General features: G+C 47.6%; 1 protein-coding gene across 1 annotated transcript; it reads right to left on the bottom strand.

Moving 5' to 3' along the window:
- Positions 1-1,501: 1,501 nt before the first annotated feature.
- Positions 1,502-6,691, bottom strand: LOC135823099 (tumor necrosis factor alpha-induced protein 3-like). Its single transcript, XM_065335932.1, has one exon. It carries the CDS (start codon positions 6,249-6,251, stop codon positions 3,561-3,563), a length of 2,691 nt encoding a protein of 896 aa, XP_065192004.1. The 5' UTR covers positions 6,252-6,691; the 3' UTR covers positions 1,502-3,560.
- Positions 6,692-18,229: the final 11,538 nt, after the last annotated feature.

Raw genomic sequence — 18,229 nt, 5'->3', positions numbered from 1 at the left:
GTGATGGCAAGACGGCCTGACGTCGTCCAAAGGCCCTGCGGAAGAAATTCACTGCCCTCACTGGCCTAGTCCTCGTTCACTCAGGGGCTTATTTTTACACAAAATGGCAAAGCACCCACCACTACAATTTGTAGTTATACCGACGTGGCAGGGAGAATTACTACTTGAAATTATGCACCACATTTTCTGGTCAATCGATAACTTGAACTGGCTCTCATTTGTCACCACCCATGTTTCGATACAGCCATCCGTATCCGGAGCAGAGAAACAGCCAGAAGAAAAGCAAATAATTAATTTTACACATTTGTTAAAAATGCATCTCGTACCGAGTCGTAAGATGACCCAAACGATAAAATGTAAAAGTGTTTGCGTTCCGGCTCTCCGCCTTCTCCACAGAAACGCATGCCCATAATAATATCAAAAACGGGCAGCGCCAGCTTCTACAACAACCTTAGCAGAGACAGGATGAGCAGGGATCTAGGGTCGGTACTAGTAGGGAGGTGAGCTGTGAATTATGTGCTGCGACCTAGCCCCACGCAGGCACATGACGATGGCACGTAACAATGCAAAGCTCAAGCGGCAGCGCTAGCGGAGGTTGGCCATCACGTTGCTGTAGGGCTCGGTGGTCTTCTCAGCTAGCAGACTAGCAATTCTTTTGTAGAATGCAGTGGCGCATCTGCTCATGCCCCCAGTGGTGGACAGGACGCCTGGGACGAAGGAGGCATGTTCGAACCCGCTGCTCATATGCCCTCTTCTTCTCCCGCTCATGTTTGACATAGCAAGCGGCAATCGAGTTGTAGCGATTCGAGGACGCATGTGGGTTGAACACCCGAACATCAATAAAGGTGCGCTCGAATCGCCCACCCCAAATGCCACTTGCTGCCACATCTAGCCGGGCTTGGTCATCGGTGTTGGCAGACCGGTACGGTAGCTGTTCCCCTGTCGGTGGTTGAAGGTGGGGCTAGCTCCACAGCAACTTGGTGGGCTACCTGCTTCAGTGCCCTGGCGGTTAGGTCCCGGATCTCATTATGCCGGAGGGTTGGGAAGCCCCCCAGGGAACACGACAGGGCATGAACCACAGAGAATTCCTTCCCGCATTGACACTCGGGATGTCAGAAGTCGGGGAGGTAGCCAGTTGTACCGCAGACACACAGCGTCGCGAAACTCTCCTTTCGTGAGGTTGAACTTGAAGCGGTGACAGCGAAGAGGTCTGCAGGTGAGCCAGCTGGAGGCTCCTTTTTCCGCTGCCAAATCAAGGGTTCTCTGCATTCCCGCCGACACCGATGAGCGGAGGAGCAAAGCATCAGCTCGAACGCTATCCCGGATATCGGATCTGGCCTGCGCCTTTGCCTGCCGGACGCGCGCAATGAGTCGTAAAATTATAATATACGTACTCGTCGTAGTCATGTACTTCCTCTTGTACGGACAGCAGCACAATGTTCTACAGTACAGAGTGAGAATCAGTGTGATAATACTTAACCACATGCAAATACATGTACAATCAGGTATACCAGGTATATAATTATGTGGGAGTTCAGAAGAGACAGCACTCACTATGCATGTGACTCAGTCTCAAAGTATCGTTAGCACTATGTGAAGTTACTTCAGCGGTGGCAAAATATGTGCGTACATGTGCCTATAATGATGGCTTCCGATCAGTGGAATTCAACATACCACACTTACAAAAACAGAAAGCAGTCTGTGATACAGATGCAACAGTAACATTTATACTTGAAGCCGGCAAGGACAGACTGGGAGGCTGCATGACTACGTAAACAATACAATGGAAAGCACTCCAGTCACAGGGGACACATGAAACAACACAAGTAATAGTTGCACTAGCAAATACACAGACTGTGACAATCAATAACGGTCAGCAGAAAGAGCATGTTGCCTGCTCACTGAATGAACTTGGAAAAGAAACACAAACCGTGGCAGACAACGCTTTGCCTTTCGGTGGAGCTCTCAGCGGCTCCCTTTGCAAGATTCAGAAAAGAGAGTATGAAGTGTAAAGAGTGCCGGTTTTATGAGATAACGGGCACCGGTGTTCAGCGGACCATCCACCTAATCACACCATGATAATAAATAAGTGCATTGCAGCCGATCGATGCCGACTCGACTCGATGCAGAGGCAATACCGGGGCCGCTAGTAGCAAGCTAAGGTCCAATAACCAAAGCCACTATAGAAAGTGCTGTGGCATTGTTGCCGGCTCAGCTAATGCAGATATGGAAGTCATGTTTCAAGCATGATAGATAGTATACTTGATCAAAAGTGCAATAATCTCTCAGCGCCAGAATAAGGCCGCGATACGTCCTGACGAACTTCAGCATCACTTCAAGACTTTTAAGGTAGGATCACAAACGCTCAATGCACATTCGGCAAAGCTAGCGGGGTGAATTGCCCAGACTCTTGACTGGCTACAGGAACTTCATACTCGGGTTTTGATGAGCGCTGATCGCACAGGTAGCCAAGCCATGCTAACCGGCCAGTGACAGGCATGAGTAGCCCTTGCAGTAGCCATCTTTGCCACATCATGTTCAGTGCTCAGACTTTGGCAAGAATCATCTCCTTGGCACGCCACTGGGACTCGCACACTGTTCACCCAGCTCTCTTTATCACTGTCCATCAGAATTCTCCTTGGCGTGCCCCTGGGACTCGCATGTTGTTCACCCAGCTTTCTTCAGCACTGTCCGTCAGTTAGAGTCTCTCAAGCCGGAACAGGAGCATATGCACGAGTGTGTTGACAATATATACACAAACAATTGGTAGGGTTACGTCCAGGCTGGAACTGTCCATAGGCTAGGCATAGGCATAGGCTAGCAGAAGCCCCTCTGACAAAAGGAGCAGTTCTATCTGCCGGGAATAGTGACAAAGCGAAATGAAAGTTAAAAAATGCATACAAGACACAAAATTTAATAGTGGGGTGAAACACGTCATGTTCAGATTAGCACAGAAAGAGAGAGAAATAGAGAGAGATATAGATAGATAGATAGATAGAGAGAGAGAGAGAGAGAGAGAGAGAGAGAGAGAGAGAGAGAGAGAGAGAGAGAGAGAGAGAGAGAGAGAGAGAGAGAGAGAGAGAGAGAGAGAGAGCGCAAGTAAACAAATTCATTATCAGCATTGCAGGCACTAACATTTCTACTCTCGGGAGTCACTACGCCAAAGTGTGCCTCCTGCAGAATAGGTACCATGTGCGTCCGCGGTGCAGTTGTGCTGAGCCCAGAGCCATGGGGACCCTGCAACCGTGGTGCTCTCACACCCGCAATGATTTCAAAGCCAGGGTGATCTCGCGATTACCGCAACCTGGCAGGCTTGGCAGCCTCCTGGTGTACTCGGAGAGCCATGGTGATTGAATAGCCATGGTGATCTCACTGCTACGGCGATCACGTTGAATAGCTATGGTGATCTCACTGCTACGGCGATCACGTTGCCATTGTGAACGAATAGCCATGTTGATCATATAGCCATGGTGATTGGCTGCCATGATAATCGAGCAGGCTGCGGCCGTTGGGACGCGATAGCTATAGTGGTCTCCTGTGAATGATGTTCACCACTGCACTTAGGAGATATCATTCAAAACGTGGTGAGTAGTGCGGGGTGCTGATGAGGAATACCTCTTGTAGAAGCAGTCCTTGCAGAGTTGCTGATCGAGAAGACTTCCAAACCGTCCACAGCCCACGCAGCACTGGTCTTGAGCGGAGGTGGCGGCGGTGGCGGGTGTGAAGTCGTCCAGTGGATTGCCCTGGCGTGTGATGGTGCGCAGGTCGCGCAGTGCCGCCCTCTGCTGCAGCGCGATGCGCTCGCGCTTCTGCCGCTCGGCGCAGTTGGAGCAGAAGCCGGCGTGGCGCAGAGAGCCGTAGTACGGGCAGCCGCTGGTCTTGCAGCGTGTTTCGCCGCCCAGCTCCATGAAGCAGTTGCGGCACAGGCCGCCGTACATGCGGTAAACGCTCTCGTCAAACTGCTCCTTGCAGCGCGGGCTACGGCGGCATGCGTGCAGCGTCGGAGGCGAGGGACGCGCACGCGGCGGATTGCGCGGCTGACAGTGAGAGCAGAACTCCTGCGGCATGTCGACCAGGCGGCTGCAGCCACTCTTGCCGCATTGCCAGCGACGGGTATGCTGTCGCGTCGACAACCACAGGCGCTCCATATCCCGTACGCACCGACTGCAGAAGTCACGTCCACTGGACAGGTCAGTCCTCGCGCAGCCAGGTGTGCAACAGGTATCAGCTGCAGACAGTGGCGACCGAGCATTTGGTGCCGCCTTGGGCTGCACCCTAGCAGCACTGGTAGCCGAATTACCAGCTGAAGAGAGCGCAGCAGGACTGCTGTTGCTACGAGTTGAGCCTGAACCACTGGATAGACTGTGAAATTCACAAAACCTTGACGCAGAGCCAGCACTCGCCTTCCGTTGACAACCGGCGTGATGGCATACGTTAGAGGCAGGCCGCTGGCGTCTCTCCCGCGTCTGATGATGCACGTAACAGCGCGAGCAGCGTCCGCCGAACTCCGTGCTGCCAAAGTGACGGCAGTTTGGCTCGATGCACATCAGAGGCATATCGGACACGTTCTCATCGTTGTATGCGCCATCAGCTGCACTACCGAGATCAGTGGACGGGTCTGAGGGCGGTGAAGAGTGACTGTGGTGCAGTGGCGGAGGTGGATCCACGCTTGATACACTTGCGCCAGCAGACCCCGGACGTTGCTCACCACCACCAGTGCCGCTCCCACTGAGATGGGACCGCCGAGGTGGTGGATTGCGAGTCAATGGCGAGGCTTGGCGCCTGTCGTAACATTCTCCGCAAAAGCCACCTAGATGCGTCTCTGAATCTTTCAAACAGCCCAGTTCATTGCAATACCTTGGATTGATGAGGTGTAGGTCCAACTCACTGCTCGAATCCCGGAGTATGGGAGCGGACGGGGCGAGAGGAGCTTGCGACGACATTGCGCCGTTCATGCTGGACACTTCTCCAGCTGCATCCATGTCTCCCGGCACATCGGATCTGACCGCTGGTGGTGACGGTGGCTGGGTCTTGACACAGCGCGAGCAGAACGGACTCTGCTCCATGTGGTAGTTCTCGCAGCCGGCGCCACGGCACCGCGTGGCCACATCGGCACAGTACAGCTCTTCGAAGTTATCCACGTACGCCTGCGCCAGGGCCTGCAGCTCCGGCGGCATGTCCACCGGCTCAAATGTGGCAATGTCCATGGGTTGAAATGTCATGAACACGTCGCTGGTGGCCGATGGTGGCATCTGTGCATAGCTATGAGCCAGGTAGCGGTCCAGTAGCTTCTCCTTGTTGCCAGACTCGGACGGCTCAAGGAACTGGATTGGCAGCCGGCTCATGTCCTTTCGACAGAGCGGCACCAGGCCGGTGTTGTTCTTGCGAACCAGTCCGACAAAATGGCCACCGGTGAAGGCAATCAGCAACGGTGACCGAACGCAGTCCACGGGATGTGCTGTCAGCGGCAGGTAAATTCCGGCCATGTTCACGGGCGCAAAGCGCTCGCCGTGTGCCCCCGGCATGGTGGCCGCCGCGTAGCAGATGATTGGCCGGCGCAGCACCTGCGCCAGAATGAAGATGTGGAACTCGCCGAGACTCTCGTACATCTGCGTGTTGGCCTTTGGGCGCGGCTCGGAGATGCGCACCACGTGTGTCATCCACTCGACGTGCCACTGGTGCTCCTCCAGTTGGACGCCAATGCGCCGGTTCTCGGCGTCCACGGCGCGACGCCATCGGTTGCGCAGCTTCTCCTCGGCCGTACTATGCACCACGGCAAGGTGCAGAGCAGAGCGTAGGCGCAAGCTCGTGTCGTCCACACCCCACATCGCCAGCGACACTGCGTGCAGCAGACAGTTACCGTCACCGCGAGTGCGCAGCGGGACGAGCTTGCAAATCTGCTGCTCCACGGAGCGCAGGCGATCCATGGCATGAGCTTCAGGCCAGTTGATAACGCCATCTCGCTCAAGCGCGCGCTGTGTATCTCCATCGAAGACCGAGCGATAGACAAACTTTCTACGCTCTTCGTCCAAAGAGTTCACAAAACCGAATATAAAGTCCAGATTGTAACTCGTGAGCGGCTTACAGATTACAGGAATCTTGTCTCTACTAGCGTCTTGACTTCGACGCAACAACTCCAGTCGAGAGTCGATGAATTCGTGCGCTTCCTCCGCCAAGCGTGGATCGGCATCTTCAAGCGACCTGTTTCTGCGATGTATAGCAGTACTCGGCATGGTGCTGCCTCCCGCCATACCGCACGCCAAACAATGGCGCAGGGCTGTAGACTGGCGAGGCGTACGACGCTTCTCAGCCGACAAACAACCAACTGCGTCGGCAAACTGAGGCGAGCAGTGACCTGGACTATACGTCCGAGGTAAGCCAAACCCCTCTCTCTCTCTCTCTCTCTCTCTCTCTCTCTCTCTCTCTTTCTCTCTCTCTGCTTCTCTGTCCAGGACGGCAGGAGTGGGGCTCAGGGAACTATCTACAACCGGTAACCGCCACCTTGCAGCTCTTTGCACTCGCGCCTTGTCCTTGGCTCGTCGCCAATCATTTACGACACGAAATGTGCAAGAAACATTCGCGAGCGATCGTGCGGCCGGGATCGGGAAGGAGTTCTGACCACTGCATGCGCATGCACTGACTCTTCTCCGGCCCCGTGATCTGTTTTCATTATTTTCAAATCTAAGCCAAGCCTGCCTAGCCTGCTTGCAACACGGGAAAGTAGGTCTACGGCTAGCCGTGGGCTTGTGCTAGCGTGTTGACTGGGTCTACGTCTGTTATGTCGGTACAGCGGTAGCTACAGTACAATCATGTATGCTGCATGCTTCCAGGTCATCATGCACTTATTTTCATGGATTACCAAACAGGCGTAGTCGAGTCTGCGATATCACCATGATCACCCGTTTGCCATGTTTAGATATGCCGCTGCGCTACGTAGATAATGCCCACGTGGCATCGGTACCATGGCATGGGTACTGACGCCTAGCAGTAGCACCTAGTGTCTAGTCTAGTGACGGTAGAAAAGACATGGTGGTACATGTAGATCACATTCACAATCAACAAGTCACGAACGCGCACATACTACTGCACGCATAGCAACCCCTAGGCCTACAATTACTTACAAGGCTACATTCTACAAAAGCCCGCTGCGGCTCGCAAGCTAGCTACGTCGTTGTGCAGGTCCGGATCGAACCAGCTGGCCAGGCAGTATCGCCTGCATGCATACTGCACTGCCTACTAATATTGTAATAATAATTATTACTGTGCTCAGCTAGCTGTGCACATGTGGGATGACCCCTGCCGGCATATCCGGGGCTCCTGCCCGGGGGGCCCTTCATGTAGATGAGAGCAGGGAGTAGTACAATAGTCAATACATTATGCATGGTACTACTCCCTGGATGAGAGCGATGATCTGAGAGCATGGCGTTGACCTGGTTGACATGGCTGGGTCCCCTAGAATTATTTAGAAACTTCCCGCAGACACATGATTCATGAAGCATGAATAGCTACTTCAACTTGCCTGCATGATATGAGTGCATGCCGCACCATGATTACGACATCGGGGTTCTCCCCACCATTGGTACATGAACAATGCCCAGCCCCTAGTATGTACATGTACATGCACCGGTACTGCTGCAGCGTTCACTGATGACGTGAGTCTGAAGGCTCGATCCAGCCAGTGCAGTGTTGTCAGCTGAATCGGTGTTGTCAGTTGAATCGATGCAGCTGTTTTATTTGGGCTTTCATTTCAACTAAGTTACTTCAACTTTTCAAGTTCCAGTTTAATACTAGTTTCAGAATAATGAAACAACCATACTTCAGAGCTCAGCGTGACAGAGTGACACGCACACAGCTAGTGCAAGTACTGTAATCTGTTGCCATTGTTGACATGACTGTTGTCTATTTTGCTCATGTCATGAACCATACAATGTCATGTACTGACATGTAGTCAGCTATCATCAGATCATTACATGTATCAGCATGACTGACTCATGACAGTAGTGAACGCTGAACAGTATTAAACGTAACTAGTGTTGCTATAACAGGGGTACCAGTGAAAAGAATTTGCGTTTCGAGCGCGTTTCCTTTACTACATCATAGTACATGTACATAGGCAAAAGAGTTGCGTTTACATTTTTGTACCTAGTGACCATGGCCTATGCCATGGTGACAGAGTAGTGACTAGTGTCGTTGCAGCCTAGTACGTCGTACTAGTGTACAGTCATGATCTACTCAATCTCCGGACATTTAATGTCTTTGTCGAAGAGTAATGCTGGACTTTCACCGGACATTGACCCTTGTGTAAGACCAGTCAACTAGCAGCCAACGCTGATGGCTGACTCGCCGCGATGCCGTTCTTGGGATTGGGAGGAAGCTGGGCTTTCTCCAGATGAGCTTTTGGCGGATAGTGACGTCGTCGAGTTGGAAACTGCAGATCCTGCCGCCGCGATAGCGAGGAAGCGGTCTTTTCAGAAAACAGCTATTACCAAGTCTGAAAATGTTTCCAAAAAGACGCGAGTATAGTAGCTCATGGACAGAGCACTGAAGTGGCCATCAGTGCCGAAACACGGGTGCGGGAGTTCCCAGATGAGCCGCTCAAAAGCGACTGTGGCAAGGTACTACTAGTGTGCCTGGCATGCCATACAACATTGTCAGGGAAGAAGAGTATAATCATGTCCCATATTGCTACCGCGAGACATAAACAAGGAAAGTCCCGTTTGGAGAGGGAAACTCAGAGGCAGAAGCTGGCCAAGAAGTCTTTCTTGGCGTATCCTCTTTGTGCCGCCTCAATATGACTACATGTGTTTGTACCTGTAACCTAGCGTACATGTATACCTGATATTGTACTAAGTGTTTATCATAGCATGGGTGCAATATTATAGCGTTTTTCTTAGCCCAATGCCGCAAGGTTCAGGTGTTTATATTCCATCCGGCGGAGCATTATCAGCATTATTTGGAGCATTATATGGCCTTTTGTGGAGCATTACTGAGAGCATTATATCCCATATTACCGAGCATTATCCACCAACACCTACTGATGAGGGGTGAATTCCCCGAAACACTGTGTATTGAGCAGGGAGTGGTGCTTTCTTGCAGGTTTGCCGAGTCGAAGGTTCGATGGACTTCTCGTGTGCTCTGGATGGCAGTCGTGAGTCAGTCAAGTGTCAAGTAAAGTCGGCGGAATAGCGCGAGCTCCGGTGTGGGGAGCAAACCCTTTCTTACAAATTATCGCCGAAGTCGCAACCACTACTTCGTAATAATAATAATAATAATAATAATTTAAAACGAAGGTAAGTTATGGGTCGCAAATATCCACGCAAACACACATCCAGTCATAATAAGGCACTTGTCATAAGTATCCGAACGTTTTCGGTCCCTTCTCATCAAGGATTATACAGGGAATGGCTCAAATTGGAAAGACTAAAACTTATATAGCGTAAAGATAATTAGATAACAACACTCGTGACAAGGTGGAAAATTATCAAGTTAAGCACGACACAAAACTCGAAGGAAAATAATAATAGTGACAACAACATAGTGAGCAAATTAAGTTACATTGTTAGCACCTCGACGAGGAGTAACACCAAACAATTGTAGCGACAACACATTTTCTTTCTGTACGCAAAGTTCAGGATCTAACTTACGGATATACAAAGCTTCTAACACAGCCAAATGTAACGCACATCTACCACGTGACAATATTGAGAAAACATTATCACTGTACAACTCACGACAATTGGTACGGGCTGACAGATGTTGCTTGATTGACGAAGTGCGATTCTTAGCTCCATTGGGTGTTGTCTCCTCCAATGTCCCGTCATCTCGCCTCTTCGTGGCATCACCACTATCTGTTTCTTCGCGTTTCCGCGGCCTTCCACGTTTCTTGACACTAACCGTTGGGTGCACGATACCCGGTGTCCTTTCCGTTACGTCTCCTCCATTGCGGATTTCTATTGAGCTTCTTACTCCAACTTTACTTACTCCAACTTTACTTACTCCACTTACTCCAACTTTGGGACAGTGCGTGCGTTCAGTGTGAAGAAGGATGTTCTACCTACCCTTAGTAAAAGTAACCTTATCGTCGAGGTGCTAACAATGTAACTTAATTTGCTCACTATGTTGTTGTCACTATTATTATTTTCCTTCGAGTTTTGTGTCGTGCTTAACTTGATAATTTTCCACCTTGTCACGAGTGTTGTTATCTAATTATCTTTACGCTATATAAGTTTTAGTCTTTCCAATTTGAGCCATTCCCTGTATAATCCTTGATGAGAAGGGACCGAAAACGTTCGGATACTTATGACAAGTGCCTTATTATGACTGGATGTGTGTTTGCGTGGATATTTGCGACCCATAACTTACCTTCGTTTTAAAGTATTATCCGCCTCCGACCTCTTTTAAAAAATAATAATAATAATAATAATTTAAAAATTCGACGAGGAGACAATTATTTTTAATATGGCAATAAGTAGGACGAGCTGAAGCGACATGTGGACTACTTTATTAACAATGTAAGCGATGGAGACGATGCAAGAAACAACCTAAAGGGTAAGGAAAAATACATGTAAGAAGAAAAGGGCAATGGAAAAAAAAAAGATGATTCGAACAAGTTTTCGTACAACACTCTTCAGGAATCACCGTTGTACTAAAGAACAAAATGAGAACAAAGGAAATAATATAGCAATCAAGGTAGGGTGACACGATACAATGACAGCACTAGAATATCGAGGTGCGATTTCTCACAAAAGTGTGCAGAAAACAAGGGTATACAAGTAAGAACTAAGCGTGACAAGTGTGTATCGGCAACAAAAACAAAAAAGTGAGAACGAATGATAATAATAACAATAATAACAACAATAAACAAGAAGGTGACAAAACACATTTAGGCACAAGTGGCAACAACGTTGCCACACTACACAACAGAACATTATTTGAACAATTTTAGGGTAATAACACTATCTTTCTGGACACACAAATTCGGCTTATGAATGCGCTGACAAACAGCTTCCAAAACTTGTAACTGCAAAAGATAACCATGACGAGCACGGCACAAAACAGAAAAACAGGAATCAGAATAAGTACGACAACAGTCCTTCTCCACGCGCGCAGAACCGGTGCCAACCCAGGGTAAACGGAGCACCACTGGGCAACGGTCAGGTCCAAATTGGATAGGCTTGTCTGTCACCGGTTTTTCGTTGATTAGCTTGGCCAGAAATTCCTTTGGATAGCCGTTCGTGGTATGTTCGTGGTATCGTATGTCCATCATATCCGTGCGTCAAGCTGTACGTCATATTTGGGACAGTGCGTGCGTTCAGTGTGAAGAAGGATGTTCTACCTACCCTTAGTAAAAGTAACCTTATCTATTTCTTTCAATGCCGACAATGTGAAGATCGGTATGTAGGTAGAACCCTTCAGCACCTGGGCGCACGCATTCGTCAACATGTGCCGTTAAGTTGTGTTCCGCTTGATGCGCGCGATTGTCGTCCTCGCCGTGGTCGTCCTCCAAAATGTGCTGTCCAGTCCATCGGTGGATCTTCCTCTTCCCGTGAAGATGTGACTGCATGCCCGTCCTCCTCTGCGTGTGTAGGACACGGGCCAGCTGAGAACAGCATAAAAGATGGTGAAAGACCCACACGTAAACCACCGAAACTGACAAAGGATCTGTCGGCGTCGGAAAGGGTGACGAGAAGCCAAGTGAAAATACGGACTGATGAGGACGAACGTACAACGACAACGGAAGTGACAACAACAGTTAATATTCGAAAACGTGGTAGACCACGAAAACTAACCTCAATATCGGACACCGGACAAGTTGGAGTAAGAAGCTCAATAGAAATCCGCAATGGAGGAGACGTAACGGAAAGGACACCGGGTATCGCGCACCCAACGGTTAGTGTCAAGAAACGTGGAAGGCCGCGGAAACGCGAAGAGACAGATAGTGGTGATGCCACGAAGAGGCGAGATGACGGGACATTGGAGGAGACAACACCCAATGGAGCTAAGAATCGCACTTCGTCAATCAAGCAACATCTGTCAGCCCGTACCAATTGTCGTGAGTTGTACAGTGATAATGTTTTCTCAATATTGTCACGTGGTAGATGTGCGTTACATTTGGCTGTGTTAGAAGCTTTGTATATCCGTAAGTTAGATCCTGAACTTTGCGTACAGAAAGAAAATGTGTTGTCGCTACAATTGTTTGGTGTTACTCCTCGTCGAGGTGCTAACAATGTAACTTAATTTGCTCACTATGTTGTTGTCACTATTATTATTTTCCTTCGAGTTTTGTGTCGTGCTTAACTTGATAATTTTCCACCTTGTCACGAGTGTTGTTATCTAATTATCTTTACGCTATATAAGTTTTAGTCTTTCCAGCTTGAGCCATTCCCTGTATAATCCTTGATGAGAAGGGACCGAAAACGTTCGGATACTTATGACAAGTGCCTTATTATGACTGGATGTGTGTTTGCGTGGATATTTGCGACCCATAACTTACCTTCGTTTTAAAATAATAATAATAATAATATTAACTGGTTTGAGGGAAAGAGACAAACGGGAAAAGTCTGAAGAAAAAATTGACTGTCACCACCAGGACTCGAACCAGGGACCCTCGCTTGTAGCCAGCGATGCTCTAACCACTGACCTATGGTGTAGTCGTCATCCCAGCAGAGGCCGTTCAATAATAATAATAATAATAATAATAATAATAATACGAAGTAGTGGTTGCGACCTCGGCGATGATTTGGTGTGGGGAGCAAACCTTTCTTACAAATAATAATAATAATATCCTTAAATGTAGATGCACCTCTGCTGCGTTTGCATGTTCAATAGCTAAGAGACTTGAATAACGACTGATAAAGACTGATATTTCCTTTGTTACTACTCCCTTCATTGGTTGATGTATTTTGCCTGTCGCTGCAAATTCTTTATTATTGTTTTAATGTTGGAGTTCGGATTGAGTTTCTTTCCTTTCTTCCTCTTCCTTCAACTATTTCTTGTCCCTTTGGTTTTTAGGTTTTATTTATTTATTTATTTATTTTTAAAAAGGCGACGTGGAGACAATAATCTTAATAATGCAATGAATATAACTAAATGCGCACTCATATCACAACCATGGGGACGAATCATGTATTCCAGAACGTTTTCTTGTCACAATTATTATCAATGGAATTCGTGACTAAAGAGAATGATGAAACTACAATAGGATTTATACACTTGCAGTTGAACAGCGAGGATACAAGCATAGTAAGAAAAATAGCACAAACCTAGGAACAATTTGCACAGGTAATAAACTATAGGTGAGGTGAGAAATGATAGGAAATTCAGCAAGTGCAGTGTGACAATGGACATGCATGTGTAAGTGTGTGTGAGTGCGAATTTACTGGAATAGCGTAAGTGCGGTGACATTTTCTTTTTGTTTACAAAGATTTGGATCACGAATGCGAATGTAGACTGCTTCTAGAACTTTTAACTGCTTGAAACTACTTGCAGAACGAACAACACTGAACCAAGAATCATCATAACTTTCACGACACACGGGGTTAGACAACAAATGCAATTTAATTGCCGATGTATTCTTCTTCTTCTCACCGCCTCCGCCTTCACTTGGTTTCTGACCGCCACCGTCCTTCACACCATCTGCACCATCATCGTCATCATCGTCACCGTCCTCTTCATCATCGCTGCCACCTTCACCTGTCGTCGGCTCTCCCAGCAACTGACCACCGGGTTCATCATCGTCACTGCACACGATGATTCTTGGTTCAGTGTTGTTCGTTCTGCAAGTAGTTTCAAGCAGTTAAAAGTTCTAGAAGCAGTCTACATTCGCATTCGTGATCCAAATCTTTGTAAACAAAAAGAAAATGTCACCGCACTTACGCTATTCCAGTAAATTCGCACTCACACACACTTACACATGCATGTCCATTGTCACACTGCACTTGCTGAATTTCCTATCATTTCTCACCTCACCTTTTGTTTATTACCTGTGCAAATTGTTCCTAGGTTTGTGCTATTTTTCTTACTATGCTTGTATCCTCGCTGTTCAACTGCAAGTGTATAAATCCTATTGTAGTTTCATCATTCTCTTTAGTCACGAATTCCATTGATAATTGTGACAAGAAAACGTTCTGGAATACATGATTCGTCCCCATGGTTGTGATATGAGTGCGCATTTAGTTATATTCATTGCATTATTTATTTTTGTTTTTGTTTTTTCACTTTCTTTTTTGCTGTCCCACCCATGGAAATATTTCCCGGTGGGTCTGGCTTATCGCCTTCGAAAGAAGTGAATAAAGGAGAAATAATAATAATAATAATAATGCAATGAATATAACTAAATGCGCACTCATATCACAACCATGGGGACGAATCATGTATTCCAGAACGTTTTCTTGTCACAATTATCAATGGAATTCGTGACTAAAGAGAATGATGAAACTACAATAGGATTTATACAATTGCAGTGGAACAGCGAGGATACAAGCATAGTAAGAAAAATAGCACAAACCTAGGAACAATTTGCACAGGTAATAAACTATAGGTGAGGTGAGAAATGATAGGAAATTCAGCAAGTGCAGTGTGACAATGGACATGCATGTGTAAGTGTGTGTGAGTGCGAATTTACTGGAATAGCGTAAGTGCGGTGACATTTTCTTTTTGTTTACAAAGATTTGGATCACGAATGCGAATGTAGACTGCTTCTAGAACTTTTAACTGCTTGAAACTACTTGCAGAACGAACAACACTGAACCAAGAATCATCATAACTTTCACGACACACGGGGTTAGACAACAAATGCAATTTAATTGCCGATGTATTCTTCTTCTTCTCACCGCCTCCGCCTTCACTTGGTTTCTGACCGCCACCGTCCTTCACACCATCTGCAACATCATCGTCATCATCGTCACCGTCCTCTTCATCATCGCTGCCGCCTTCACCTGTCGTCGGCTCTCCCAGCAACTGACCACCGGGTTCATCATCGTCACTGCACACGTCGCTTCCACACTCCTCCTCCAGCTGCCGTCGCGTTCTCTTCCTGACCGGTCTTCCCTTGCCATTGCCAAACGCCTGACAGTCGTCAACTCTTCCGCTGGCATCATCCATATCTGGAGAGTTTCGATGCATCTTTCCAGTCACCTCTGCAAACCGAGCTGCCGCCAGCCGTTTGCTCCTTCTCAGCTTTGGTGAGTTGCGGTTGTCTGCGTCCGGCGTTCCGGTACTCGCTGATAATGAAGATAAGACACAGTGTTCGTCTTTGTTTACATTAATGTTTGTTCCCAATTTCTGCGTGCCGTGTTGGTTTTTCCGAGACACCGTTTGTGGAGCAGAAGCCTCTGCCGGAACGGACAGTGGAGTTGGGTGCTTACGTGGTCGGCCACGCTTTGGTCGGGAGGACCTAGCCGCCTGTGACAATATTGAGAGCGGCACGTGTTGTTTGATACGTTCGGACAGATGTTGAAGGGTCCTACCAACATACCGACTACCACATTGTCGGCATTCAAAGTAGTAAATGAGGTGACTACTCTTTAGTCACGAATTCCATTGATAATTGTGACAAGAAAACGTTCTGGAATACATGATTCGTCCCCATGGTTGTGATATGAGTGCGCATTTAGTTATATTCATTGCATTATTAAGATTATTGTCTCCACGTCGCCTTTTTAAATAATAATAATAATAATAATAATAATAATAATGTAGAAGAGAAAAGGACATATGGATACGAGTTAAGAGTAACTCTCCATCACTGTAACATGATACTATATATCGTACTGGTCTCGTCATCGTCCAGTAACAATCGACATTCTTTGTTCCGTTGGGACTGTAGCTTTTGCTCGTTTTCGTTGCGCTTGCCTTCCCCTCTTTGGTCTTTCCATAACCTTGAACCTTCCAAGTTGGAAGGCTGTCGGTTAGCGCTACGGAGAAGTGTTGAAGCTAGGTGTCAGGACGTCGAATGTTTCAGTACTCTGTCAGTTTTGTGCCTAGTTATTGCACTTTCTGACTGTATATAGTATCATGTTACAGTGATGGAGAGTTACTCTTAACTCGTATCCATATGTCCTTTTCTCTTCTACATTTATTTATGGCTCAACATCCGAGTTTCAAATAATAATAATAATAAAGCTTTAATGCCTGTGATGGTACATGCGCCTTTCTCCCTTCCTCTCTCTCTACCTTACTTTTTTCCATATAATATATGGAAAAAAGTAAGGTAGAGAGAGAGGAATAAAAATAAAAATTGGAGGTATTACACTAACTCACCGGACTTATCATAGCCAAAGGTAAGCAGCACGGAATAATATTATTATTCCGTGCTGCTTACCTTTGGCTATGATAAGTCCGGTGAGTTAGTGTAATACCTCCAATTTTTATTTTTATTTTCAATTTGGAGTGGAATAAAGATTCATAATAATAATAATTGCAGGCTTTGCAAGGGCAGCTTAGAAACAATTGACCACATTGTCAGTGCCTGCCCAGTTCTTGCTCGGACCAGTTACATTGAACGACACAACCGGATAGTAAAGTATGTGCACTTCGAAATGTGTAGAGCACGAGATCTACCTACTGGTGCTTCACGATTCGACCACCAGCTCAAGGCATTGGTCAAGAGTGATCGGTATCGCCTCTATTGGGAGTATTCGGTCCCAACTGACCTGAAACTATCAGCAAACAGGCCCGATCTGCTCCTTGTTGATGACAAGGAGCGCATCGCCTACATTATAGACATCAGCGTTCCTGGTGAGAACAACATCAATAAGAAAATGGCTGAAAAGCGCTCGAAATATTATGATTTGAAGCGGGAGATTTCCAGGATTTGGTCCCTCGCCCAGGTTGACGTGGTCCCTGTGGTTGTCGGTGCCCTGGGAGGCTTGATGGGAGAGACTCCTCAATGCCTTCGGACTGTGCAGGGAGGAGACCTGGCTATTGTGCAACAGGAGGCTATCCAAGGTTCGATTAAAATACTAAGAACTATCCTTAACATGTAGATGCACCTCTGCTGCGTTTGCATGTTCAATAGCTAAGAGACTTGAATAACGACTGATAAAGACTGATATTTCCTTTGTTACTCTCTTCATTGGTTGATGTACTTTGCCTGTCGCTGCAAATTCTTTATTATTGTTTTGATGTTGGAGTTCGGATTGAGTTTCTTTCCTTTCTTCCTCTTCCTTCAACTATTTCTTGTCCCTTTGGTTTTTATTTTTTATTTTTTATTTTTTCACTTTCTTTTTGCTGTCCCACCCATGGAAATATTTCCCGGTGGGTCTGGCTTATCGCCTTCGAAAGAAGTGAATAAGGGAGACATAATAATCCCTGGTGATGTTTGGACCTAGACTGGAGAGCACTATGCATGCCCACAAGAGCACATGAAAACTTTTTTCATGTACTCTTGATGCCCAGGCTTCAGACACTTTTCCGCTCAGCGCAGCCCACTACTCACTAGTACATAGTAGCCAGGCTGATCCCGCTGGACAAGAAGCCTGGCGTTAGGCCCATGCCATGGCATAGGTATTGGAGAGACGGTCCGCAGGATACTGGCCAAGGCGATCCTTGCAGTGACTGGGGACCTTGTGCAGTCTGCCGCAGGCTCTCTTCAGCTCTGTGCTGGCCAACCGAGTGGGATCGAAGCCGCTATACGCCATGAACGACACCTTTCACAATCCGGACGTGGATGGAGTGCTCCTTGCGGACGCCTCCAACGCCTTCAACCGGTTGAACCGCAAAGCCTGCCACCTGAACATCCGCCATCTCTCCCCAGCACTGGCCCCAGTGGTCATTAATACGTACCGATCCCCCGCTCATCTCTATGTCGACGGCGAAAGTATTCTATCGTGTGAAGGCACTACCCAGGGTGACCCCATTGCCATGCCTATGTATGCCTTGGGTGTCACCCGGCCCCGCTTATCGCTGATGTAATTGTTGCTTCTGCCGACGTGGTACAGGAATGGTACGCGGTTGATTCTTCAGCTGGCGGCCGCCTACGCCCGCTACGGCGATGGTGGGATGACCTGAATGCAAAAGGGTCGGATTATGGGTACTTCCTGAATGCAACAAAGTCGATCCTGCTCGTGAAACCCGAGGCGTAGATCTACGAGGAAGCCACTGTGATTTTTGCTGGTACTGGTGTGCGTATTGAGAAGGATGGTTGTCGTCATCTAGGAGCAGCCCTTGGCACGCCGTCCTTTGTGGAAGAGTACGTTGCTAATAAGGTCACCGACTGGGTCCAGCAGAT

This window comes from Sycon ciliatum, chromosome 8 (assembly GCF_964019385.1).
Source record: "Sycon ciliatum chromosome 8, ocSycCili1.1, whole genome shotgun sequence".
Lineage (NCBI taxonomy): Eukaryota > Metazoa > Porifera > Calcarea > Leucosolenida > Sycettidae > Sycon > Sycon ciliatum.
The sequence above is the reverse complement of the archived record's forward strand: the minus strand, read 5'-3'. Positions and strand labels throughout refer to the sequence as shown.

Coding starts and splice junctions, on each gene's coding strand:
- LOC135823099 (XM_065335932.1), bottom strand. CDS start 6,251: ATGGCGGGAGGCAGCACCATGCCGAGTACTGCTATACATCGCAGAAAC.